The sequence below is a fragment of the Chelonia mydas genome, chromosome 2 (genome assembly GCF_015237465.2).
Source record: "Chelonia mydas isolate rCheMyd1 chromosome 2, rCheMyd1.pri.v2, whole genome shotgun sequence".
NCBI lineage: Eukaryota > Metazoa > Chordata > Testudines > Cheloniidae > Chelonia > Chelonia mydas.
The window spans coordinates 66,333,633-66,360,165 of NC_057850.1; the positions used below are offsets into that span (position 1 = coordinate 66,333,633).

Here is a 26,533-nt window from a genome sequence, read left to right on the forward strand (position 1 = left end):
ACTGGCATCTAGAAAGGTATATCTTCCAGTCGAGAAGATGGAAGCTTTCTGGCTTATCCCTTTCAAACCTGATGCCTAGTTTTTCTTTTCTTGACACATGAATGCAAAATCCAGCAAGGACAACAGGAGCTTCTGTTCTCCCAGTATCAGGAGAGTGGTTTGCATCACCTGTTGAATAGCTTCATATTTAAGACTTGGTCTTTCTCTGAGTAATTTTTTGAATTGTAGATGCACATTTCTATATGGCTCCCTCCTATCCTGCAATACAAGTATAGGTGATTCTTCTTCCAGGATACTTGGCATGTGATGAGCTCAGGCTATTCTTGGTTCTTGCCAGTTGAATGGTGGTCAGAAATAAATGCGAGCCTGCATTTATCTCAGTCGCTGGAATTAAACATGCATGACATGAAGCCAAAACAAACTTGTGATCAGTTATAGGGGATCCAGACAATGAAGCTGATACAGTTTGTCCAACTTTCTCTGTACAACTAACTTACCTTATTACTCAACAGTGAATGGTATAAACAAAAGTTCTTTGTACCATTTAGTAATCCATTTTTCAGCTTCTCCAGATGTCATTTGAAAATTCGTGTTCTTTTTTTGGTTAGGTCTTTGGTCCAGAAACTACTCAAAGTGACTTTTTTGAAGGCACAATGAAAGAGATAATAAAAGCTTACATTGATGGAGCAAATGGACTAGTGTTTACCTATGGGGTTACTAATGCAGGCAAAACATACACTATTCAAGGTAACAAAAGCAAATGTTACTACTTTCATAAAATCCAGTTAACACTTTATGTGAGACTAACTACATATAATACTTACTTTTCTTCACAGGTTCTCCAAAAGATGGTGGTATTTTGCCTCGTTCTCTTGATATGATCTTTCACCACATAAGAGGAAGACAATATCTGAAAATGAACTTGAAACCATACTTAAGCAATGATGTAAAGAAGCTAGATGTGACCCAGGTTAAACAAGAGGGAACTATAAAAGCTGCTGTTCTTGCTTCTCTGAAAGAGGTCAGTAACCAAATACTTCCTTGTTACTTAAGTTAACATCTAAATCTTCCCCTTAATTTTAAAAAAAAGAAAAAAGTGCTTAGTACTTTTTTACAAGGTTCTGCTGTAGTGAATTCCATTGTCAAATTTGTGTAGGCTCTGTAGTGTCAATTAAGATATGGAGACTTTTAAGAATAAGAGCAGCAGATCATATGTGCAGCATAGATTAAACCTTTTTAATGAGAACTTTGTGGAAACTAAGTCTGCTACAGACAGGGGAAACAGAAGTGAAAAATATTATAACATTAGTTTGAAACCTGCTAATGTTATGCTGTTGAGGGTCATTTCCAGTTTATTGTGTAATTCTTCCCAGGATAACATCTATAGAACCTTGATCTCCTTCTTCTCAGATGAGGTGTCTGGCTGTAATGTACCTTGAATAAAAAAAGTGTACAAATTTGGTCGCTGCTCTCAAAATCTGTGTGAAGCTGAAATCAAGCTACCAAAATGATTCCGTTCCAGCATGACTGAGGTTTTATGTAAGGAATAGAAATTTATTGTGGGTAAATAAATTTTTTCAAAAGTATCCTAGTCCCAATGAAATTTCAGTGGGGAGTCTAAGCTCCCAAATTGGTGCATTTCAAAATTTTCTCTTTGATATGTGTTAAGAATACTATCAGTCTGATAAACCCAAAATGTACACTCCTACTCTTCCATTTTAAAAATCTATTATGTTCAGCCCAATGTGTCCTGTGCCGAAATATATTTGGATGGCTATGGGATTAGTGAGGTGGTTTAGGGGGTTGTCTTCCCTCCCAACTGTCCTTTCTGTTGTCTCCAATAGCCATGACCGCTTTTGGAATAGTCCAGTTAACTATCAGAGACTCATTTCTCAACAAATGAGAACAGAAATTATTCTAGCAGCTCATTCAAACCCTGCAAATCTAACCTTGATGGATCCAAATGTGATTTAATAAAATGTTAAATAGAGATCAGAGAACCTCAAATGAAAAAATGTGAAAGACCTAGAAGAAAAGGTCAGTGAAAGACAGGTGTCAAAGGAGTACTAAATCATTAGTGGGAGTCTTGTACTACTGAAAATTGACATAATCGGAACTTTTTCCAGGTAGGATTAGTAGAAAGTTTTATTCCTGAGGGCATTCTGCACCTAAAATTCTGCACATAATATTTTAAAATTCTGAAAATTTTATTTGTCAAATGTGGAGGCTACCAGCATGGCATTGGCGACCACAGGCCACTGGCTACACAGAGGTGGGAGATCATTGCAGCTTCCCCCCACTCCCCCGGGACACGGACTCAGCAGTGAGGCTGCACCCAACTCTGTCACAGTGCAAGAACTGGGCCTGCCCCAGAAACACCCCAGGGCCATGCCCCTCCATGCCAGGTGCACCAGGTGTGGGCAGGCAGGCTCAGCAATGCAGGATTCAAGTGTGGAGGGCCTTAGTGTTGGGGGGATCCAGGTGTGGGTTGAGAGAGTTCTGTGCAGGGCAATCTGGGTGTGGGTAGCTCGGTGGAGGATCTGGGTACAGAGGGGATCTGGATGCACCAGGGGCTTGTAAGGGTTTTTTGGGTGCAGTGGTAATGGGACTCTGCAGGGGGGTCCAGGTGAAGGCAGTTGGGGGTTAGCCGAGGGGAAGGGTCTGGGGGGGGGAGGGGGTCTAGATGCTGGAGGAGTGGGACTCAGTGGGGTAAGGATCCAGGTGCAGCTGTTTGGGGATCTGGGTGTGGGTGGCTCATCAGGGTGGTCCAGGTGGAGGAGGAGTGGGGCTCACTGGGGGGATTCTGAGTGCGGTGGGGGCGGTGAGACTCAGCGGGAGGATCTGGGTATGAGCGGGTCTGGATGCATGGGGATTGGCAGATGGGGAGCAGCTCCCTGTACAGGGATCCCTCCACCTGCAGCTGAGGGGTGTGTGTGTAGTTTTGCAGAGCTTCCTGCAGCCAGGGGGAAAAATCTGGGGGTGGGTCTGACCTGGACCTGGCTGCCATGTAGGGGAAGAAGTCCTGCCCTACCCAGCCCAGACTAGCAGCAGGTTGGAGCTTCCAGCCAGGTCTTCCCCAGTCCTGTCTCTTGCCCCACAGTGACTTACCTCTCTGGTGGCTGCCCTGGGCACCTGAAACTTACTGCTGGGGAGGGTCGCATGACTGCTGTTGTGGCTTCCCCATCAGTCATTTTTCTGTGGGGAACGTAAATTCTGCACATGCACAGTGATGGAGAATTCCACCAGAAGTAAAAAATTAAATACTTAACCATTCCTTTTCTAGAGATTATTTGAAAGGCTTTTGTTTGTTCCTTAAACTTGACCAGCCTCCTCTACCTTATTCTGAAGATATTGTCTATACTATCCAAACTTTCCATCAGTTAAACTGTTCTCTGCTTCATTGATCTCTGCTTGAATGGCTGTAGTGATTTGGATGCTATGGGACTATGAACGTCAGACTTTTTTTATGGAAAAGGAAGGGTAAGAGATTAAAACTGTGTATTAGCAGGTACACTCAAATGTAGAACAAAACTATTGACCCAGATTCAACTACCATCTCTTTGCTGACAGTTCACAGATCTTCTACTCTACACCGGACCAGTCCAAACTAAAATGTAAGCATATCTGACATCTCCTCATGAACACCTAGCCATCTGCTGAAGCAAAGAATGGCTATAACAGAGTTCTTAATCTCTTCCCATCTTCCCTCCCCCCCCCCCCCCCCGCAGCTCTTTTTGTGAGTCACTGGACAACACCACCATCCTACCTGTCACTCAGTCTTGTAATCTGGGTATCCTCTATGATTCAGATCTCTAGGTCCTCACATCCAGGATATATCTAAGTCTTTCAGATTCTTTCTGTATAAAATCTCTAAGATACAGCCTTTCTTTTACATCTACCCAGCTAAAACTCTTGTCCAGGCTGTCCTCTCACATCTTAATTACAGCAACATCCTTTCCTCTACCTTTACAAATGCAATTTTGACCCACTCATTTGTTCAGAACGTTGCTGCAAAGAACCTTCTCCTAGCTCGTTGCTTTGATCATGTTTCCTCTTTATATCCTCAAATCTAAGTTGCTGTCTTCACTTTCGAGGCCATTTGTGGCCTATCCCCCACTGTGTCTCAGTCCTTTGCTATCAAGATGATGATTTGTGCCTCTGATTGGCCCATGCCAGCCATGATTGCCCACCTGTTAAGTTTTCAAAGAAGCACCTTTGTGTTTTCTCCCATGCTAATCTTCATGGTTGGGAGGAGCTCCTCATAAACCTCTGCAAAACTACACTATCCTACAAACCCCTCCTTAAATCTCTTTGCCATGATGCCTGCAAAAAATTAACTGCAGTTAGGCCACTGGTACCACTTCCTGTCAGACAAGCAGTATTGTCTTACTGCTTCCTTGTGCTCCCCTCATAGGTGCTGACTCTGTGGATGCTCCAGGACTAGAGCACCCATGGGGGGGAGGGGAAATGATGGGTGCTAAGCACCCATGACCAGCCAAATCCCTCCCAGCATCTCCTGCCCGTAGTGGATCAGCTATTCCACGGTGTGCTGGGGGGGGTAGGGGGAGGAGTGAGGGTGAGGTGCTCTTGGGGGAGGGCAGAGATGCGGGGGTGGGGCCTAATGTGCCATAGGGACCCCCCTATGGCACATTAGAAAGTTGGTGCCTCTGGCTCCCATATCCATCTGTGGTCTCTTGTCTTATACTTGGACAGATTGTAAGATCTTTGGGGAAGGGGCTATCTTGTGTTTATACTGCTGCTATCACAGTGGAGTCCTAGTTGATGACTTGGGTTCCTAGGCACTATGGTAGTATGAACAATGACTCCACTCTGAATTCTTGTCATAAGGCTTTCAAGCATTCTGGTGTTAGCAAAACTGAAACTTGTAAAAGAATTAAGAAGGAAAACAAGCTATTATAACGTTACAATTCCAAAACTGCCATAACAGTCAAGAGAGCTCATAAATGAACTTGATGAGGATGTCTTTTATGAATAGCAGATAAATGGTAACCTGACTACTTGCATCTGTCTTATATTTTAGTGCATACAGCAAAACCTTCTGAACTTCTCTCTGAATTGCAAAGGCTTCATTCCTTCTGTTACTATGGAGTTTTAGTGGTCTATGGGAAGGTTGCTTTTCATGATTATAATGCAAACAAGTATGTGGAGGACAGAGGAAGAGAGATGTTTGGATATACTACTTTGGAAAAATCTGAACAAGCTGTGGGACTTTAATGACAGCAGAGCCAGCTTTTTGTTTTTTTGAAGCCTAATTTTGGATCTAGCCAGATGAAATTTGGGGTAATTTTGAAATTTACATTTGACAGATCCCTTTTATATTGATCAGTGGTTTTCAAACTTCCCCCAGCCTCTGTGGAGCTGGTGCTTGGAGTGGGGTCAGCGCACAGAGCCCCGTGGGCCCCCTGCCCCTTCCGCCTAGGAGCTGACCTGCTACTGGCTGCTTCTGGGGCACAGTGTGTATTAGCCTACATTAACTAGGGACTAGCCTACATTAACCTGGCAGCATTGCCGCCAGGACTTCTGACACCCCGTTGGCAGTGCTGAGCAGAGCCGCCGCAACCCAGTGCCTTACATTCTGCGACCCAGCACTGGGTCATGACCCACAGTTTGAAAACACTGAGATTGATCAAGTTCTGGTAACATCTCAAATTTGTAATATTGCTATGTTCAAAGCAGGCATATTCAAGGCACTTGTCCTGTTCATGTAGTTAAAGGCCAGAAGGAATCACTAGATTATCTAGTCTGTTATTGGTGAAGCTTTTGTTTCTGAAGTCCTTATAGTTCCATCTTAGGTTGACACGTATATCTAGATGGCCCCGAACCATCCAATCTCTAACTACTTTATTAAGAGTATTGCTTCACTTTGTCTACAGTCTTATACTTAAATTCCATTCAGGTAGGTTTTTTATATAACCTAACCCCCCCGCCCCCTTTGTTTAAACAAGTGGACATCTTTACCTTTTTCAAGTAAATTTGCACTTTGCTTATTGGTTTACAACTGAAAGAGTTCACGGTTTACATTTTGTTAGATGAAACACCTCTGACTTTCCCAATAGTGACAAATTATACTATTCATGTGAGAAATCAGAATCTGAAGTTCTGTTCTGTTACTTAACTCTTGAACATGTAGAGGAAGCTTTCATATTTTAACAGCAATTAGTCTACATATACTTACCTGTGTACTCCCATCTATGTGAAATATTGACTGAAGAATGGTTGACGCAGGGTCAAAATAGGAGGAGGAGGAAATATAACTGTGGGAGGGGAAGTCTTATACTTATAAGAAGCGCACGCTATCTTTTTTAGGGAAAAAGGCAATACGCCGCATTTATTGAGAATACAGCAGTTAGCATATGACTTTCACTCACACTCACGCACTCCTGCCAGTTGATGTTTATAGTTACCAGTCCAGAGCCTGGATCAATCTAGTGGCCAGTCAGATTTGTTGCAGAGGGGCTCTGTGGGTCACTATCCAATGCTTCTGGAGTTGTGGCAAGATGAACCCAAAGTCCCATGGCGAAGTACCCTGTTCTTATAGTCTTTTTTTTTTTTTTTTTTCTCTCTCTGTTGAAGTCTATGGATTTTGCTGTGTCAGTTTGTGACCGGTTACTCCTTAATTGGTGTTATCTTATTGTTAACATTCTAAAACACCTCCGAGAGGGTCATCCTGTCCTGGTTTCGATTTAATCAATTGTCTTGTCTTTAGGGATGCCAGCCTCCACCTCGGGGTCGTCAATCTGCCCTTCCTCACTTATGGATGCACGTTGATGGTTCGCTGGTGTCCTTAAATTTCTTTACTCCTCCTTCCTTGACCATCTGACTTTAACAATGGCCTTCACAACTTGTCTTTTCCTGATGCATACATTCCTCATTCACACAAACAGTCTTTTACAGAGACCTTCAGACAAGATAACATTTTGGAAAGGATTATATGATTAGTAAAGGGATTGCAAAAGAACCTTACACAACTTAGTCTGCAATGCATACAAAAAGCAAGACCTTACAGTATTTACTGTAGTAAAATCTTATCCTAAAACAAGAGTGACTATAATCAGTCATAAGGACTGTTCTGGTCTGTCCCTGCCTTAACATCAGTACAGATACTGGCAGTCTGTCAGATGCGTTTCTGCCAATGTCCCAGAGGGTCATTCCTTTCTGCTATTCAAAAAGGGTGGCTGGCAGGATGATCAAATCATACATTAATTCTTTATAGTACAAATATAAAATCCTGTTCCTACAGAATGCGATGCCTGGAGCTCCATTCAGCATGCCAAAGATCAAGTTGTTGGCGTGGGGGAGCAGGTGGGCACAATATTTAAGAAAAGAGGCTGTGGCAATCTGGTTCTAGCCTCACTACTATTGCTACTGTTGCAAATGTAAAACTTCTAGTAAAAACAGTGGCTGCCAGCAAGGGGCCAAGAAATCATGACTTTGAATATAAATTTTAGCTTAACTCAAGAGTTCTACTCTGATTTTGCTTCATGGCTAGTTTTCTTCTTCTTCTTGCAAAAACTACAGTTATGATCTTTCTGAATTGTTTTTGTAGATTGAAAAAGGTTATTTAATTACAAAAACTAGTATTGGAGGTGAAGACAAGCCCAGCGTAACATTGTCACTGTTGCACTATTTCTTCAACTATGATCATATGTTAACTTGGCTACAACAACTTTTTTTATTTTCTCAAGGACATAGAAGATACTTCGAAATCTATAATTCAGAGTGCTTCATTATGTACCTTGGAATCTGTGTCTTCTAGCAGCTGTACTTCAACAAGTCTGCCTTCTGACCCGCTAGGTAAAATACACTTGAATTCATGGGGAAAAATGAAGGTGTCTGCTGGAATTGTTTTAAGAATGGAGGGAGTGGAAGCAGAGAATCTTGTAATTGGCAGCCAGTAGAAAATTTTCTTAGACTTTTCAAAGCTTTAGAGATTTAACTCACTTTCAAAGTGTGAAAATGTAGAAGAGAAATAACAAATTTAAAATCCTCTTTGATATCTTTGCCACATTTAAGTAGTGGCTTAGTTTGCTAGGCAAAAAAAGGTTTGGTCAGAACTTGTGGCTAGAAACATCAAGTTGGTGGTTGGCGTAAGAGGAGAAAATAGGAAAACCAGGAAGTATTTGCAAGTCTGTTTTTGAGTTGTAGATTTGATGGGCAATGTTAAATATTTGGGACTAATCTGTCAAGTGTGCTCATGCATTTGTGTTAATTAGGTGTATGCAAAAAATTGGGAGAAGTAACAAAGCTTAGATTTTGTGCACAAAATTGTTTAATAGGGACTTTCTGCCATTTGAATTTCTGAGGCTACTGAACAATTTCAGACTCGCTGAAAGGCACTTGGGTAACTTTTTTTTTTTTAATCATCTTTAACAGTGGAGGACTCTGTTTTACTTGACACTGGTGGGACTAAGCATCAGAGAACGCAGTCTTCAGTGTGGGTTTCCTTCTGTGAAATTTATAATGAGTATGTGTATGACCTTATGGATGTATTGGCTATATCAAAAAATCAAAAACGCAAAGTTCTAAGAATCTGTGAGGATCAAGGAGGAAACTCTTATATAAAAGGTAATGACATTACTTTTGTGACTTTGGTTGTCCTATACAAATATTAATGACTTGATGTATTTGTAAACAAGTCTCTCTTTCTGCAGACTTAAAGTGGATCAATGTTCAGAGTACGGAAGAGGCTTGCAAAATACTAAAAATAGGAAACAAGAACCGAAGCTTGGCTTGCACTAGGATGAACCAGCACTCAAGTAGAAGGTTTGCTGCCTGTAACTATAGATATGTCCTTGTACCTTAGTTTTTTTTGTTAAACTGAAATAATTAAATTATACCACTTTGAAAGCACTTCTGAAAAGAGCAATTATTTGTTGATTGCTTAAGACTCTGCTTGATTGTATACTTGCCAGTGTATCAAACCTGTCACTAATTTCCCTTTTTCAGGGGGAAAACTGAGAAGATTATGGCAAAAAAAAATCTGCCAATAATTGGAGTCCTTGTTTTCTTTACCTCCTTCAGTCTCTTAAGCCTGGTTATGGTACAGAAATTGCACTGGTCTCATTAGTTTCTGTGAAATAGATCAAATGCATCCATGTTAATTTAATTAGATCAATACAGTTGATTGAGATGATAGATCAGCAGATCTTGGTAAAGAATAAATGGAACAGAATTGGAATGGCTGTTTTCTCTTGGGTCTCAAAGATAGTACTGGGCAACTACTTGTCTCCAGCTGGGGTTTTTCAGGATTTCCTTGTCATCCCACTTGTTCCATATGTGTGCAGGGCCAGAGATCAAATTTAACCTGCAGTAAAACCTTTATATACTGATGCTCAGCTGTCTACATTTTGCCAGACTAGAATATTGCAATTCAGCTTTCCATTTAGTCTCTATGGATAACAGCTAGCTGGTTATAATTCAGTCCAGAAAAGACTGAGATAATATTGGATTAAGCGGAAGTAAGGGGAAAAAGGCAGAGGATCTTGTATTGAAAAGGTATGCCCACTTGTTTTATAACTTGGGAGGGTTTTTTATCCTCTGCTGCCTGATGTCCATTTGTCTGTTTCCCAAGGATTTTTTTCAGTCTGTTTTCAACAAGAGATTGTGATCTTTCCTGTTGAACAATGGCAGCCTGTAGCCACCTACAGAGGAAGGCTACACTTGAACACCCCTTAAACTAATGCAGAACAAAGCTATCTGCTTTCTTAGCAGAACTTCATACATGGAACAGTTACACTGGTGTTCCAGAGAATACTGACTTCAGTTAATTTCTGAGTGTAATTCATTGCCTGTACACACCAAAACTAATTCCTTCAGGAATTGTGATTTGACTATTGGAGTGCCTTTCTGCCAAACTACTTAGAGATTAACTGGAGTGCTCAGACTGTGCAGGAGAAATTGGCAGCAGAATATTCTTAACTCTCTGAAATTTTGCTTCCCTCTTTGGTCTGACAGCCCGAGTATAACTGCCAGAGCACTAATGGCTGGTTCTTTCTGAGGGGGTTGACTTAGGATTTTCTTGTGATATTAAAATGTTAATGCACCAGGAAAACCTCACAGAATATTGGGTAAACTGAACAATAAATGATGCATATGCTAGAAACCAGGGTGAATTATCAGACTGACAGATTCCTCCTCTCCTCCTTCCCCCTTCTAAATCCACTCCCCCTATTTTCAGGGAGTTGGTATTCCAAACACTAGTTTCTGTCTGAAGTTCTTGTGTTCAGGGATCCAAAAATGAACCTGTCATGGATCTGTAGATTTCTTTATGCTGCTTAAGCCAAACAGCCTGTGTGAATCATGAAAATCATCTCCCCCCCCCCCCCCCCCCGAAGCAGCTAATTAAAATCCCGTCCTTAACTCCCACACTTCAAGTAACCTCTATTTGTTTCTCTTTACCTTCTGGTTTTTAATGGTATTAAATACTGTATCAACTTTTATTGGCTGTTCAAATTAATGCATTACAAATATGCTCCTTAACTTTTATTTTGTCTGACCCTTAATTTTCTATTAACCCCACTCAACTTGTAAAAACCAAAATACTAGGTAAAGTTGAACATAATTCTAGATGGAAGTCAGATTGTTGATAATGAAAACTTGTTTGTCTCCCTACTAGTCACAGCATATTTTCTATCAGACTACTAAGACTAAGTGATGAGGCTGAGCCTCGTATTCTTGGAGTTTCAGAGTAAGTGTCTTACTTCCTAATTCTACAATAAAATTAATTATTATGGGTGTGCTAGTAGTTAAACCTATGTCTAAGTTGTCTAACACTGAATTATAAATTGTTCTCTGACCTTTGAGTATTTCAGAGCCATGTTTGCAGCAGACCTTTAAAACTTGGTAAGGGGAAAAAGTCTTGAGTACAGAAAGCTGGCTTTATTGGTCCCATTACATTCCATTAAGATATGGTTGAGAGAAACTTATGAAAATTGCCACTTTCCATCTGTAGCCAGGAAACTTTTGGTAGCCTATTGAAATAACTGAACACGAATATTCTAATCTGATGGTGGGCCAAAGCCATTCCCAATGCAACCACAGAATGTACTGGTCAGGGAACCCCAGATGGCAATAGCCTCTCTGGGAGTGGGGAGAGCAAGACAGTCTTCCTCTGACAACCCCTTCCTTGGGGCCTCATGTGGGGAAGGAGCTTCCCATCTTCTAATGGGGGAGCTAAGCTTGGCTGTGTCCCCCAACTCGGTATGTGACGCCATCAAGCCTCCCCTAATGGTAACTGCCTTTTGCTGCTGTTTGTATAATATAGTGAGTCTCACACCTCAAACTGCGCTACACTGCAGAAGGTTCAGAGTCCAGACTCTACCAATGATGCATGATCTCGGGCAGATGGGTGTTATCTTGTTTTTACTGCTTTATGTATTTCCTTTTAAACCTAGGAAACTACATTGTTAAAAGAATGCTTAGGTGGCAGAGTCAAGCTCTTGGAAGTTGTGGAATGGTAGGTTGCTTGGTCAACCTTAATTCAGCCTGCTTGTGATCGTATGTATTATACACATACTAACTTGTTTTCCCCACAGGACTCCTCCTTCCTGCAGTGCACAGAATGGACAGTGCTCAGGGACTGAATCAGGGTTGTGTAGTGAAAGAAGATGTCTATAGGATCCCTTTCCCCCTTCCTCTAGAAGTTGGTAGGAGTGAAAAGAACAAAATAGAGGACTTCAGGAAGGTGAAAGAATGATCGTGTGATTTAAGGCAGGTGAAGGGCAAACAAGAGACCTGCTTCTGCCATAGGTCATGTGTTACTGAGGAAGTCCTTTAAGACAAAATTTTGGCAAGTGCCACTAATCATGTTCCTCTTTCTCTGGGCACCTCCTTTGAGCCACCTGGGGCCTGATAAAGCAGAAGTTCTGAGCACTCAGACCTTCAGCTGAAGTTGTTAGGAGCTGTGGGTTCCCAGGCAGTAAGGCAGCGTGATCTGGAGGCATGAATATGAGTTGAGTCACGATGTTATGATTTGAAATCATGGCTCTGCCAGTGAGTCAGTTTCTTATTTTTCTAAGTGGGGAAGATAACAAATTCATCTCCAATGAGATAAGAGCACTGACATTTTGTGAGGCACTCTGATATTATGGTGAGAACTGCCCTATGAGATGTTCTGTATTTGCCTGCACACTTTGGTTAGTCTACAGTAAATAAGATTATCAACTGAATGATATTGAACAACTGCCTCATTCCCTGAGCAGCACCCATCTTGTGTATTGAATGAGGTAGGGATCTTGTGGAGATAGTATGTGATCATGTAATTAAACATATACATGTAAAGGGCTAAAATCTACATAGGCTTAGGTTGCATGGGCAGTCTGCATTTGGGCACATCACAACTTTTGAGTACTTGACTTTGCAACCTAAATGTCCTCATAATGCAGGTTTTTTTTAATGTTTATCCTGGCACAAATATTTCTAAGTATTCTGGTGGGCCATGTGGAGGCAAACCAATGGCCTAATCCAAACTTTGATGACAAAAGTTTCATTATGTGCTAAGTGTTGACACTTGGCTGTAAAAGTCAACCTGTGGGGAACTCCTGTCCTCTAAACAGATGTTGGAAGCTGCAGAAACAAACTACTCTGCATCCAAAAAGTATCCAGCTATAGCTATGTATTTTAAAATAAGGATTATGACATTGGCTTAACCATCTCTCCATGGAATATGGAAATACTAATGTCATTCTGTAAGCTGTTGCAATGTGTTTAACTATAGCTGTATTATGAGTAAAACTATATTTTAGTCATGGGTATTTTTAGTAAGTCATGAGCAGGAAACAAAAATTCACAGCCCATGACCTGTCCCTGACTTGTACTATATATCTGACTAAATCTTGGGTGTGGTGGTGGCCTGGGGTGGGGGAGGGGCACACAGCATGCCCTGGTGGGGGGTGATGGCGGGGGTTGGCGGGGCTGGCAGGCTCCCTGTGTGGCTCCCTGGAAGCAGCAACATCTCTCCCAGGCTCCCTCTGCTCCTAGCTCCTCGTGCTGACCCCATCCCAACTGCCACCAATGGGACCTGCAGGAATGGTGCCTGAAGGCGGAGGCAGCATGCAGAGCTAGCAGTTAAGGGAGGGACATGTCACCGCTTCACAAGCCTCCCAAGGTAAGCGCTGTCCAGAGTCCTCACCTCAGCCCTGAGCTCCCTCCCACATGCACCCAAACTGTTGCTGCTGGGGAGGGAGAAAGGGGGGTGGTGGCCTGAGACTGCCCCAGCAGTGGCCAGTGCAGCTGGCCCAGGGCTTGCCTGAGCTCCTCAGGCGGCCCCCAGGTGAGCTGCACTGGCTGCTGCAGGAGTCACAGAGGTTATGGAATCTGTGACAAACTCACAGCCTTAATTATCCGATGCCCTAGTCTGGACTTTGTATTGAAGGGAAGGCTTTGTACAAAACCATGTTTCTTCCTTCTGTTTGCAAAAGCCACTGAAGAATCAAACAGTAGAAAGAAGGTACTCTGTAGTTCACATCTTAGATGTGTGTCCAGAAATGTCACACCAACATATCTGAAAATAAACAATATTAAAAATTGTACTTAATTTGTACAATATTTATATTGCTGATTAATTCTTTCATTTAGATTGTCTCTCTGTGACTTGGCTGGGTCTGAACGGTGCAATAAGACACAAGCTTTTGGAGACAGACTAAAAGAAGCAGGGAATATTAATAATTCTCTTTTTATTCTTGGGAAATGCATTGCAGCACTGAAGCAGAATCAGAATCCTACGTAAGTGAGAAGACCTATAATAATAACTTGAGTTTGAGTTCAGCTAAAAGACTAACCATGCAGTGCACAGCTTTGGGTAGTGATTTTGCAAACTTGGACAATGGTTCACTTAACATGTACATTTAGCAATATGTTTATTGAAAACATCACTATGATAACACATTTAATTCTTCTTCTTTTCCTGTGGGGAAAAACTATTGTATGTGGGAGTATGGTAGAAAAGACATGAAATTGCAAAACCAGTGACTCTTTTTATTCTGTGAGCAACCAATATCTCTCATAAGTGCAGATTTTTTTCTCCATCTGTGCAAGTAGACTCACTTGAGAGTTCAGAAATAGACTCTACTCCGCATGAGATTTCTTCAAGTATCTCCTTTTCGTGACTGGAATGAACTTGTCCAAAAATACAGATTTGTTGTCCATATTCTTTTTTTTCTTGACTTTTTAAAATCTCTTTCCTTGGACAGTATTTGGGAATATGTTCAGCTTTGTTGGATAGGGACGTTACATTCAAATTTGGGTGTTCTTATGGAAAAGTGCGTATCTTTCTTCAAAGAGAGAAGGAGTACTTGTGGCACCTTAGAGACTAACCAATTTCTTTGAGCATAAGCTTTCGTGAGCTACAGCTCACTTCATCGGATGCATACTGTGGAAAGTGTAGAAGATCTTTTTATACACACAAAGCATGAAAAATACCTCCCCCCCACCCCACTCTCCTGCTGGTAATAGCTTATCTAAAGTGATCACTCTCCTTACAATGTGTATGATAATCAAGTTGGGCCATTTCCAGCACAAATGGAGTGGAAATCTATCAACTGCATGAAAACACTTGTACAGATACAGACAGACATCTTCCTTTCCAAATGCAAACAGATGGACATCGTACCAAAAGGACTGAAGGTAAAAAATCCATTACAATCTACATACCACACGGACTATGCTGACAGCTTGTGCCACACGCTCTCAAAGAAACTGCGGAACCACCTGATCAACATCCTCTACAGCAAACAGGGAAAGATAAAGAATGAGCTCTCAAAAATGGATACTCTCATAAAGAACCAACCTTCCACACAAACTTCCTCGTGGCTGGACTTTACTAAAACTAGACAAGCCATTTACAACACACACTTTGCTTCTCTACAAAAGAAAAAGGACACTAAACTTTCTAAACTACTACATGCCACAAGGGGCCACAGCAATGGTTCCCTCAACCCACCCAGCAATATTGTTAACCTATCCAACTATACTCTTAGGACAGCTGCTTCTGCTGGGCTATCTCGGGGCCTCTCCTTCTGTCCCTCCACCCCCACGAACATGATACAGTTCTGTGGTGACCTAGAATCCTATTTTCAACGTCTCTGACTCAAGGAATATTTCCAACACACCTCTGAACAACATACTAATCCACAGAGACCTCCCTACCAACACTACAAAAAGGATTCTAGGTGGACTCCTCCTGAAGGTCGAGACAGCAGACTGGACTTCTACATAGAATGCTTCCGCCGACGTGCACGGGCTGAAATTGTGGAAAAGCAGCATCACTTGCCCCATAATCTCAGCCGTGCGGAACACAATGCCATCCACAGCCTCAGAAACAACTCTGACATCATAATCAAAAAGGCTGACAAAGGAGGTGCTGTTGTCATCATGAATAGGTCAGAATATGAACAAGAGACTGCTCGGCAGCTCTCCAACACCACTTTCTACAAGCCATTACCCTCTGATCCCACTGAGAGTTACCAAAAGGAAACTACAGCATTTGCTCAAGGAAACTCCCTGAAAAAGCACAAGATCAAATCCACACAGACACACCCCTGGAACCCTGACCTGGGATATTCTATCTACTACCCAAGATCCATAAACCTGGAAATCCTGGGCGCCCTATCATCTCGGGCATTGGCACCCTGACAGCAGGATTGTCTGGCTATGTAGATTTCCTCCTCAGGCCCTACGCTACCAGCACTCCCGGCTATCTTCGATACACCACTGACTTCCTGAGGAAACTACAATCCATCGGTGATCTTCCTGATAACACCATCCTGGCCACTATGGATGTAGAAGCACTCTACGCCAACATTCCACACAAAGATGGACTACAAGCCATCAAGAACACTATCCCCGATAATGTCACGGCTAACCTAGTGGCTGAACTTTGGGACTTTGTCCTTACCCATAACTGTTTTACATTTGGGGACAATGTATACCTTCAAATCAGCGGCACTGCTATGGGTACCCGCATGGCCCCACAGTATGCCAACATTTTTATGGCTGATTTAGAACAACGCTTCCTCAGCTCTCGTCCCCTAACGCCCCTACTCTACTTGCGCTATATTGAGGACATCTTCATCATCTGGACCCATGGAAAAGAAGCCCTTGAGGAATTCCACCATGATTTCAACAATTTCCATCCCACCATCAACCTCAGCCTGGTCCAGTCCACACAAGAGATCCACTTCCTGGACACTACAGTGCTAATAAACGATGGTCACATAAACACCACCCTATACCGGAAACCTACTGACCACTATTCCTACCTGCATGCCTCCAGCTTTCACCCTGACCACACCACACGATCCATCGTCTACAGCCAAGCTCTGCGATACAACCGCATTTGCTCCAACCCCTCAGACAGAGACAAACACCTACAAGATCTCTATCAAGCATTCTTACAACTACAATACCCACCTGCGGAAGTGAAGAAACAGAGCCAGAAGAGTTCCCAGAAGTCACCTACTACAGGACAGGCCTAATAAAGAAAATAACAGAACGCTACTAGCCATCACTTTCAGCCCCCAACTAAAACCCCTCCAACGCATTATTAACCTATCCTGAAGGATGACCCAACACTCTCACAAATCTTAGGAGACAGGCCAGTCCTTGCCTACAGACAGCCCCCCAACCTGAAGCAAATACTCACCAGCAACCACATACCACACAACAGAACCACTAACCCAGGAACCTATCCTTGCAACAAAGCCCGTTACCAACTGTGCCCACATATCTATTCAGGAGACACCATCACAGGGCCTAATAACATCAGCCACACTATCAGAGGCTCGTTCACCTGCACATCCACCAATGTGATATATGCCATCAAGTGCCAGCAATGCCCCTCTGCCATGTACATTGGTCAGACTGGACAGTCTCTACGTAAAAGAATAAATGGACACAAATCAGATGTCAAGAATTATAACATTCATAAACCAGTCGGAGAACACTTCAATCTCTCTGGTCCACGCGATTACAGACATGAAAGTTGCGATATTACAACAAAAAAACTTCAAATCCAGACTCCAGTGAGAGACTGCTGAATTGGAATTCATTTGCAAACTGGATACAATTAACTTAGCCACTCCCAGTCTCTATTCAAGCCTAAGTCATTATGCAAGGTAACTTATTTCCCCTTGTTTTTTCCTACCCTCCCCCCCCCCCCCCCCCCCCCCCGACGTTCTTGTTAAACCCTGGATTTGTGCTGAAAATGGCCCACCTTGATTATCATACACATTGTAAGGAGAGTGATCACTTTAGATAAGCTATTACCAGCAGGAGAGTGGGGTGGGGGGAGGTATTTTTTCATGCTTTGTGTGTATAAAAAGATCTTCTACACTTTCCACAGTATGTATCCGATGAAGTGAGCTGTAGCTCACGAAAGCTTATGCTAAAATAAATTGGTTAGTCTCTAAGGTGCCACAAGTACTCCTTTTCTTTTTGCGAATACAGACTAACACGGGTGTTACTCTGAAACCTTTCCTAAAGAGTGGATCTAGAAAAGTTATTGGTCAGCTACGTATGTGATATTTCAACTCACTGTTTCCTTCATGGAAATTGTACAATTTTCTCTTTAAGTGTGAAACACAGCTATATTCCATTCAGAGAGAGTAAACTCACTCGTCTGTTTCAACCATTCTTCTGTGGTAAAGGCAAAGCTTGTATGATTGTCAACATTAATCAGTGTGCCTCCACTCACAGTGAGACATTACACTTAATGAAATTTTCTGCTACAGCCAAACAGGTAAGTAGAAGTCTACTTCTTGAAGCATTCTTACACTTAACTTATAAATTGCCTAGATTGACTATATATTGAAACTCCTGATCGCATAGTCTCTGTGCTTCTTGATTTGAAGCACAACTGCCTTGTCTCTTATGGGCTTATAAAATACCATACTACTTCCTACATATAAAGTGCTGTTGCTTGTTTTTAATAGTCTTAATCTTCTTGAAATTGTGGCTTTTCAGTCAGGTATGCAGAATTATATTAGTATGCACTAAACAAAGTACAGTTACCTAGTGTGACCAGACAGAGTGTTGGCCATGTTATGCTACCTGTGTACATGCAAATAATTAAATTGTAATCCCACATCGTGTGCATGCACAAGTTATGAATGTGTAAGTTTGTTGCACAAGCTGACCATTTGTCCCAAAGCTTTTTAACAGCAGCTTCAAGAGATGCAGTAAGAAGAGGCAATCTCTAGTATCTTACAACCAATGTCCGAAACAATCTTTACTTTCTTTGGGAGTGGCTGGCGCACATGTGCGTGCTCTCTTGCTCTCACTCTTCCTCCCCACCCCCACCCCCCGACCAATTTCCACCCTGCATAGATGGTTGCTAGTTCCTATCCTCCCTGCCTCATCACTAATGCAGGATTTTGGATGGTATTTGATCTTACCCTGCTCTGTTTGCTTTCCTATTTCTTCCTGACAGCTGCCCTGCAGAATCAGTTGCTGGGCTGCCTCTTGCTGTCCATTTCCTGCTGCTCTCATGAGGGAGCTATTTATTTGATGGAAAGAGAATCTTCTTTCTAGTTTGGGGCTGTAAACCCACTTTTAAATGTAAAACTCTATTACACTCAAACTGTTAGAGCTCCTAAGTCAGGGCTTCTGACAGTGCTCTCAATGTAGAGCTTTCCCTGTTTGAGTTCCCTCCATAGTACATGCTTCTTCCATCTCTGGATGGATAGAGCTTGTCTGTCAGAATCCCCTTAGCTTCTCTGATCTAAGTCCCATGACTCAATCTTCATCTTGCCCATCAGGGTGGATACCTGAACCTCTCAGTTACATCCCACATGAGGCAATAACCATGCTAGGCAATTGCTCTTGGTCATTCAGTGCCAGGGAAAAAGTGCCAAAAGCTGAAATTCTCAGAAATTTTTTCTGAATCTCTGCTTAGATAACTAACCATAGCAAGTCTGAAAATAAGGAAGATCTTGTTTTATTAAATAAAAACTGAGGGACAATCTTAAGTTTGTCTTAAAAGTATATGTATTTTAACAGATTCTTTGCTAGATAGGTTTGTTAACATAGCTCCTTTATATTAATATCAGAAAGAAATGCCATTTCCTCCACAGTACATAAAATTTTATGACTATTTTTCAGGTTATTCAGACAATCCACCCCCAAACCTTTGGATATTTTGCCCCAAAACTGGTTGGGAAGGATGGCAAGCCTATAGTACATTTTGATGCCAACATATCTGCTGAAGAATTTCCCGATGAAGATATTGATACCTCCTCTGAAGAGGAAGTGGACATCACCATCATGACCCATGAGGTAGTTAAAATCTAATCAGTCATGTATACCACAGTATATTTTAGTCAGTATATTCAAAAAATAGGAGAAGGGACAAGTTGCCTAATCTGAAACACTTGGGTTCCTGCTCAGTGTAATTTTAACATGCTGTGAGATGGTAGGATGGCCCAGCCTAGCTTTAAGATGGCTAAGTAGAATAGAAATGAGGGTAAGCATTAGAAATTTCAGGTCAAAAGGAAAAGCTCAGAGGAAGTGAATATTTAGATTGGGATGCCTCTTTAAATCCTTCTCGGATTGTGAGGTAAATCTGATGCAATATCTAAGCAGGAAAGTAAGGAAGCAGTAAGTTTTATTTTTTATTTTTTTTTATTAAAAGACAGCACCAATTATTTTTAAACAGCTACCCTTTTCCTCCTGGGGAACTTTACAAACATGTCTTTAAAACCTTTGCAGATCACTTTAACAAACTCATCTTACGTGATGGGAATAAGGTTAATGTCTGTAACTTGCTTTGTATATACAAATCATCATATAAATGCAGGAGCATGTATCCATCCTATATGATGTAGTTGGAATAGAAGGCTTGCTATCTTTAACAGGATCTGAGGTAACATCTGCTAAAATTAAACACTGGGTCTGTTGATTTGAAAATTAACTTACCTCCAAGAGTCTTAAAAGAACTAGCTGAGGAGCTCTCTGAACCATAATGTTAATTTTTAACAAATTTTGGAAAACTGGGGAAATTCCAAAGGTTTGAAGGTCTGCCATCATGATTCCAATTGTTAGAGTAAAAGGGATGACCCAGGGAACTCTAGACTGGTTAGCAAGACCTCAGTCTTGGGCAAAATAATAGAACAGTTAATCTGAAACTCTATTAATAATTAGAGGCTAAAAATATTATTCCAGCTCATATGGTTTCATGGAGAATAGGTCTTGTCCAGACCTGTAACCTTTTTAAACAATTACAGGTCTGGTTGATTAAAAGAAATACCTAGATTTCTCCAATCCATTTTACTTAGTACTCCATGGCATCTTGATTAAAAATTGCATTATATGGAATTCATAGGGCCCACATTAGATGGATTTAAAAATTGGCTAACTGACAGATCTCAAAATGAAGGTGGTTAATGAGGAGAGGTCCTCGAACAGGGCCGTTAGTTGCAGCATCCCCAAATGGTTGGCTGGTTATTGGTCCAACACTTGTCAATATATTTTTAGAATCTGTTTAGATGAGAGAAAATCTGTCCTATGCAAACGTTAGTAGCAAAGATTAGTGGGGTAATAAATGAAACTAGATTAGTGTTAGTGATTTGAATTGTCTGGTTAAATGGTCACAAACCCAGAAAATGCATTTTAATACAGCCAAATGCAAGGCACTACATCCTAGGAACAAAGAATGCAGGCTATGCCGATGGGAGACTGTCTTGGAAAGCAGGGACTTATGCGGATTTAAGAATCACTGTAGCTAAGACTCCACGTGAGCTCTCAGAACAATGTTGTGGCTAAAAGGGCTATCGTAATCCTTGGTTGTAGTTTAAAAACAAACGGGGGTGGGTGGGAGATATCAAGTAGAAATGAGGAAGTGATCTTGCCTCTGTGTACAGGGTTGGTAAGACAGTTGTTAGAATACTGTCTACAGTCGCAGTGTCCACACTTCAAGAAGGTTGTGGACCTATTGGAGAGAGGTTAAATGAGAGCTATAAAAATGAGCCGGGGCTGGAATACAAGCCTTATTGATGTGAGGCTGAAGGTGCTCAGTCTATTCATCTTATTGAAGAGAAGGTCACTGTGTATAGGTATGTAAACATTTTAAAAGATCTCTGATAGAGGAGGCTTGTCAGTCATGCTGATAAAGACATAAGATCAATGGCTGGAAGTTGAAATTAGACATACTCAACCTTGAAATAAGATGCAGTATTCCAGTAGTAATTTCAGTATAAATTAAACATTGGGACACCTTATCTGAGGAAGTGGTAGACTTTCTATCTCCTTTTTAAAAATGAGATTAGATGCCATTCTAAAAGGCAAACTAATTCAACTTCTGGGAATAATTGTATAGCCTGTGGTTTCAGTAGGTTGGACTAGGTCTGTGGTTTTCAGACTGAAGCTTGCAAGCTGCAAGTGGCTCTTTAATGTGTCGTCTACAGCTCTTTGTAGCACATGATATGAAAACACTGATTTAATTAACAACCAATCGGGATGCTTTTACTATGTTAACTAATTGTAATTGATAAAATAATCCTCGGTCAGTCACTTTGCTGTGAGAATAATATATAAACTAAATATTTCCCTGTCATACTGTTTAAATATGAGTATATAGTACTATAGTAAATGAAACAACGAATTCACACTACTGTGGGTCTTTTGGGCAATGCTGATGGCTTATTTGGCTCCTGAAGCACTGAGGTCTGAGTATCACTGAACTAGGTGATCATAGTGGTCCCTTCTGGCCTTATTGTCTGTGAATCTAGCATCTTTTAGCAATTAAATACCAAGGTGAAAACAGAAAATGCCAAACTGGGAAGAGTTGTTTCTGCAGTAAATGTTTTCAAATTTGAGGTTTCTCTTCAACCTTTTCTTTTGAACGCTAGAAACTGCTTAAACTAAAATGTGCAAGAAATGCAACCTCTTTCTATTGGCGCTGATTTTTACTATTCTGTAGCCAACTTCCTGGTCATTCACAAACAGTCAACTTCTGTTAGTCACTTGGTAGTAAAGCTTTTAATAATTTAGTATTATAAAGCAACCTTTAAATTATTTAAATTATCCAAGTGGAGAATTGTGTCCATTTCATTAAGCTATGACATGGCTAACAAACTCTCATCTACTGGTTTGAAAGAACATTCTGTTTTAAAAAAACAAAACAAAACACTGTCCTTGTTTGTCTCATGCCAGATTCATTCTTGTCTAACTGATCTGTCATGGTGCACAACTTAACAATTGTCTAGATCGCTAAATACTAATGATTGCTGCTGCAAATCAATACTCAAATTGTTCACTTCTGAACTGATCCACTCTCAGTAGCCCAATTTTATATCTATGTATTGCTTTCCAGCCCATGGAGCAGGAAACTCTGGAGGTGATCCCAAAATGTGGAAAGACTTAACTGGGTTATTTAGTAGGATCAAGATATAATCATTGAAGTAAATATCAGTTTTCCCATTGACTTCAGTGGGAGTAGGCTCAAAATCCTTTTCTTGGGCACATAATTAGGTTTCAACAGAACTGAGGTATTTCAATAGGAAAACCAACATGAGATGGAGTTTCATGTTCCATAGTGGACAGGTAGAGATGGCTTTTATGAACACCATTGCCTGGTAAATAACCCTTTTTTTTAAAATTTGAAATGCGTGTTGTTACTCCTGAAGTGGTTTCTGAAGTGAAGTATTTTAAATGCAGGAGCTCTTGAAAACTACTGAGAACCTGAAGGAGACGCTAGTTGCAGAAAGGCAGAGTAAACTACTTCTTGAGGTGCAGATACGTAAAGAGATGGCAGAAGCCATGTTCCAACAACTGTTGGAAACGGAGGAAACCTGGAGGTAAGCGATGACACCATTTAAAACTATATAACATGATATAGAATAGGAACATTTCATGCATACGCCATTTAGAGAGGAAGCTAATAATGACTGGCCAACTCTAAAGCTCTTCTATTGTTCCCAAGAGCAAAAGACTAGAAAATGTCTCAGTGATCAGACTACCGTTGCATGCTTCCCAAAAAAAAAAGGTGGTGGTAATGCCCCCTGCATGCAACACTGACTTTATTCTGTGGTTAACCTGAAATTACTGGAGGATCTCATTCTGACTTTCCCATACATGAGAATCTACCAGATCAGGTAAGAATGATGGGTCTAATCACACACACTTAGTACCTCCTGAGGATGCTCTGCTAGACTGCTGTAGAATACAAATGGCTACACAAGTGGCAGAACGCTTTTGTAAGCACACTACATTTTCTATCTTTTGTGTGGCTTTTTTGCCAGCTCCACGAACCATTACCGCCTTCTTGGTGGCTAAGATAATGTGACTGCACACACAACATAGAGCTGGTTCTGAGCAATGGTTGTGGTAACTGCAGATCCCCAAGTTATTGAACCAATCCCTGGAAAGTTGATAGGTATTTCAAATGCTATTGCATGTGACATAGGGCAGTGGTTCTCAAAGCCAGTCCGCCGCTTGTACCGGGAAAGCCCCGGCCAGGCTGGGCTGGGCCAGTTGGTTTACCTGCTGTGTCCGCAGGTTTGGCCGATTGCGGCTCCCACTGGCCACGGTTCGCTGCTCCTGGCCAATGGGGGCTGCGGGAGGCGGCGCGGGCCAAGGGATGTGCTGGCCGCCATTCTCGCAGCCCCCATTGGCCTGGAGCGGCGAACCGCGGCCAGTGGGAGCGGCGAACCGCGGCCAGTGGGAGCGGCGAACCGCGGCCAGTGGGAGCGGCGAACCGCGGCCAGTGGGAGCGGCGAACCGCGGCCAGTGGGAGCGGCGAACCGCGGCCAGTGGGAGCGGCGAACCGCGGCCAGTGGGAGCGGCGAACCGCGGCCAGTGGGAGCGGCGAACCGCGGCCAGTGGGAGCGGCGAACCGCGGCCAGTGGGAGCGGCGAACCGCGGCCAGTGGGAGCGGCGAACCGCGGCCAGTGGGAGCGGCGAACCGCGGCCAGTGGGAGCGGCGAACCGCGGCCAGTGGGAGCCTGCTTTCAAATACTTCATGGAAAAATAGTCTCACCCTGTCCAGCTCTTCTCTGACCACCTCTTATGTTAGGTAATAGAAGCACTTGTATGGCAAGACAAATCATCTGCTTAGTTCTCTCATCTTGTTTCTGCTATTCATTTTCATTCAGCTTCTGCTTCTGCTCCACTAAAGCAGAGTTGTCTGACATTTTAAGAGGCTAGTCATGATAGACCATGGCCTCTCTGGCAGGTGACTAAACACAGAAATCAAGCATGCACTGAGATGGTAGACATCTGCACACTACTAAAGAAACCTGAAATTACCGGTAGCATTTTTTACATCTTTTCTTGGGAGGCGTCCCCTGGAAAAACAAGGGAGTTCTAAAGAAAATTGCGAAAATCACAATGGGATTGTGTCCCTCAGCCCTGTATTTTACGTGATTGGCACCAAGGTGAGCCTAATAGGAATACCACAGAAATTTTATTGTACTGTAGTGTAGTAAAATTGGAGACAATTGGTTAGACACGTCTTACAGTAGTGTTAATGTGTCAGGTCTATCACTGTCTATTGATGGAAACTTCCTGTGTTTTTCCCCCCCCCACCCCCTCCAAAAAAAATTAAGGCTGGGATAGCCCATCTAAGTCTTGGTTTAAACTTAAATCTATCGTTGTAGTTATGTTTGGAGCATGAGGGTGGTCGGTTAATCTACACAGTTAAACCAGCAATACCTTCCTGATGTAGATGCATTTTATACGGGCATAAAGTGCTTATACCAGTATAGCTTATGCTGGTTCCTCAAACTGCACTTATATGCCAAAATAAGGCCTAAATTTTAGATGGGCTCAAGTTTAAAAGTGGATCAAATTCATAGGAGTTCAATCTCAAAGGGGCTTGAGCAGGGGCGGGTAAACTTGTTTGGCCTGAGGGCCACATCAGGCTTCCAAAATTGTATGGAGGACCGGTTAGGGGAGGCTGTCTCCCCAAACAGCCAGGTGTGGCCCAGTCCCTGCCTCCTATCCAACCCCCACTGCCTTGCTTCTCACCCCCTGTCCCCTGACCACCCCCAAACTACCCTGCCCTCTATGCAACCCCCCCTTGTCCCCTTACTGCGCTGCCTGGAGCACTGGTGGCTGGCGGCACTACAGCCGCGCTGCCTGGAGCACCAGGTCAGGCCACAGCTCTGCAACTGCACTGTCCGGCCGCCCAGAGTGTTGCACCGGTGGTGTGGCATGCTGAGACTGCAGGGGAGGGGGAACAGCAGGGGAGGGGCCAGGGACTAGCCTCCTGGACCAGGAGCTCAGGGGCTGGGCAGGAGGGTCCTGTGGGCTGGATGTGGCCCGTGGGCTGGATGTGGCCCGCAGGCTGTAGTTTGCCCACCTCTGGGCTTGAGCCTAGATATTAAGGAGAGGAGGGATGGTCAAGTATTTAGAGTGCTAGCTTGGGATTGGGAGCCCCAGGTTCAATTGCCTTCTCCTGCACTAGCTTTCTGTGTGACTTTAGGCTTGCTGTGCTTCAGTTCTGCCACTGTACAATGGGGGATAATAGCATTTCCCAATCTCTGTGGTGGTGTGAGTATAAATCCAGTAAAGATTGCAGTATTTGAGTGCCTCACTGTAATGGGGACCATATAAATACCCCTGAGCCTTCTTCAGTCTTGCCAGTTGGTGTGTACTGTGACTGCATCAGCTGAATGAGAGATCAAAGCAGTGACCTAGCATGCTTTTAGCTTTCCTGGACTAGCAAATATCTGTTGCCAAACCAAAGTACTATAGAAAACTAGACCAACCAAACTTGACTGACTTCCAGCATTAAATATACACCTAACCCTTCCTGTTGCATATACAGTTGTCCCACAGACTTGCATTATAGCACCATTGCAAGTAGCTCAAAGTCCTTGCTAGCATTAATATCTAGACAGCACAGGAGTCAGAAACAACACTTTTTTTGGCATCTCTTGATTTCTCTATTACTTAATTTACAATGTTCTAGTGCTATAGATTAACTTGAATGAATTATTTTTCTGATACTGAAAAATAGAATCTGACAAGACTGTCTCTCAAGGACTAAGTAAAATTACTGCAAGCTTAAAAAGTAGAACTTAAAGTAGTGTACATTTCTTCTGCTAGTCTCCCATTTAACCTCATGATTTTTATTTACTTTGAAACTTTGTCCAACTCTTTCTAGGTTTCACATGTAGTTTTGAAATATTAATGCTTTGACTCTTGTAAAATCCTGTAAATGAAGCACTCAAGCTAACTTGATTTATCATTCTCAGTAAACGCTTGGAAGATGTGAGAGAAAGTTATGAGGAAAAGTTGGAGAATACATTTGAAATGTATAAGGAAGCTATAAAGAAACATGCATATTTGTGTGCAATGGAACAAGTTGAAGACCACTATGTTCCAATAGAAGAGTTTGTAGCTGAACAAGAGAAAGTTGAGGTAGACTTCATTTGGTTTTTTAATTGCAGTGTATGTAGTGTCCTTAAATTGTCAGCCTATGTAACATTGCCTTTCCTTAAAGGTATCCTCCAGGAATTCTCCCTCTAATTGTAACATTGTAAACTAAGCCACCAAAATAACTTTTGAGGTAGCTCAG

General features: G+C 42.3%; 1 protein-coding gene across 9 annotated transcripts in view; it reads left to right on the forward strand.

Annotated features, from left to right (window-relative positions):
• The window catches only part of LOC102934536 (kinesin-like protein KIF20A), a 45,505-nt gene that overhangs the window by 4,989 nt on the left and 13,983 nt on the right, over nt 1-26,533 (forward strand). For all 9 annotated transcript variants that reach the window (XR_006288522.1, XR_006288523.1, XR_006288521.1 and 6 more), the window contains exons 5-15: nt 609-747; nt 837-1,021; nt 7,707-7,815; nt 8,395-8,586; nt 8,673-8,784; nt 10,637-10,708; nt 13,597-13,743; nt 17,590-17,755; nt 19,117-19,290; nt 22,669-22,808; nt 26,211-26,376. Coding sequence is in view for 6 of the 9 variants with exons in the window: in XM_043539604.1 (XP_043395539.1) it covers nt 609-747; nt 837-1,021; nt 7,707-7,815; nt 8,395-8,586; nt 8,673-8,784; nt 10,637-10,708; nt 13,597-13,743; nt 17,590-17,755; nt 19,117-19,290; nt 22,669-22,808; nt 26,211-26,376 (1,602 nt within the window). In the remaining 3 variants the exon portion in view is untranslated. The remainder of the gene's footprint in view (nt 1-608; nt 748-836; nt 1,022-7,706; nt 7,816-8,394; nt 8,587-8,672; nt 8,785-10,636; nt 10,709-13,596; nt 13,744-17,589; nt 17,756-19,116; nt 19,291-22,668; nt 22,809-26,210; nt 26,377-26,533) is intronic.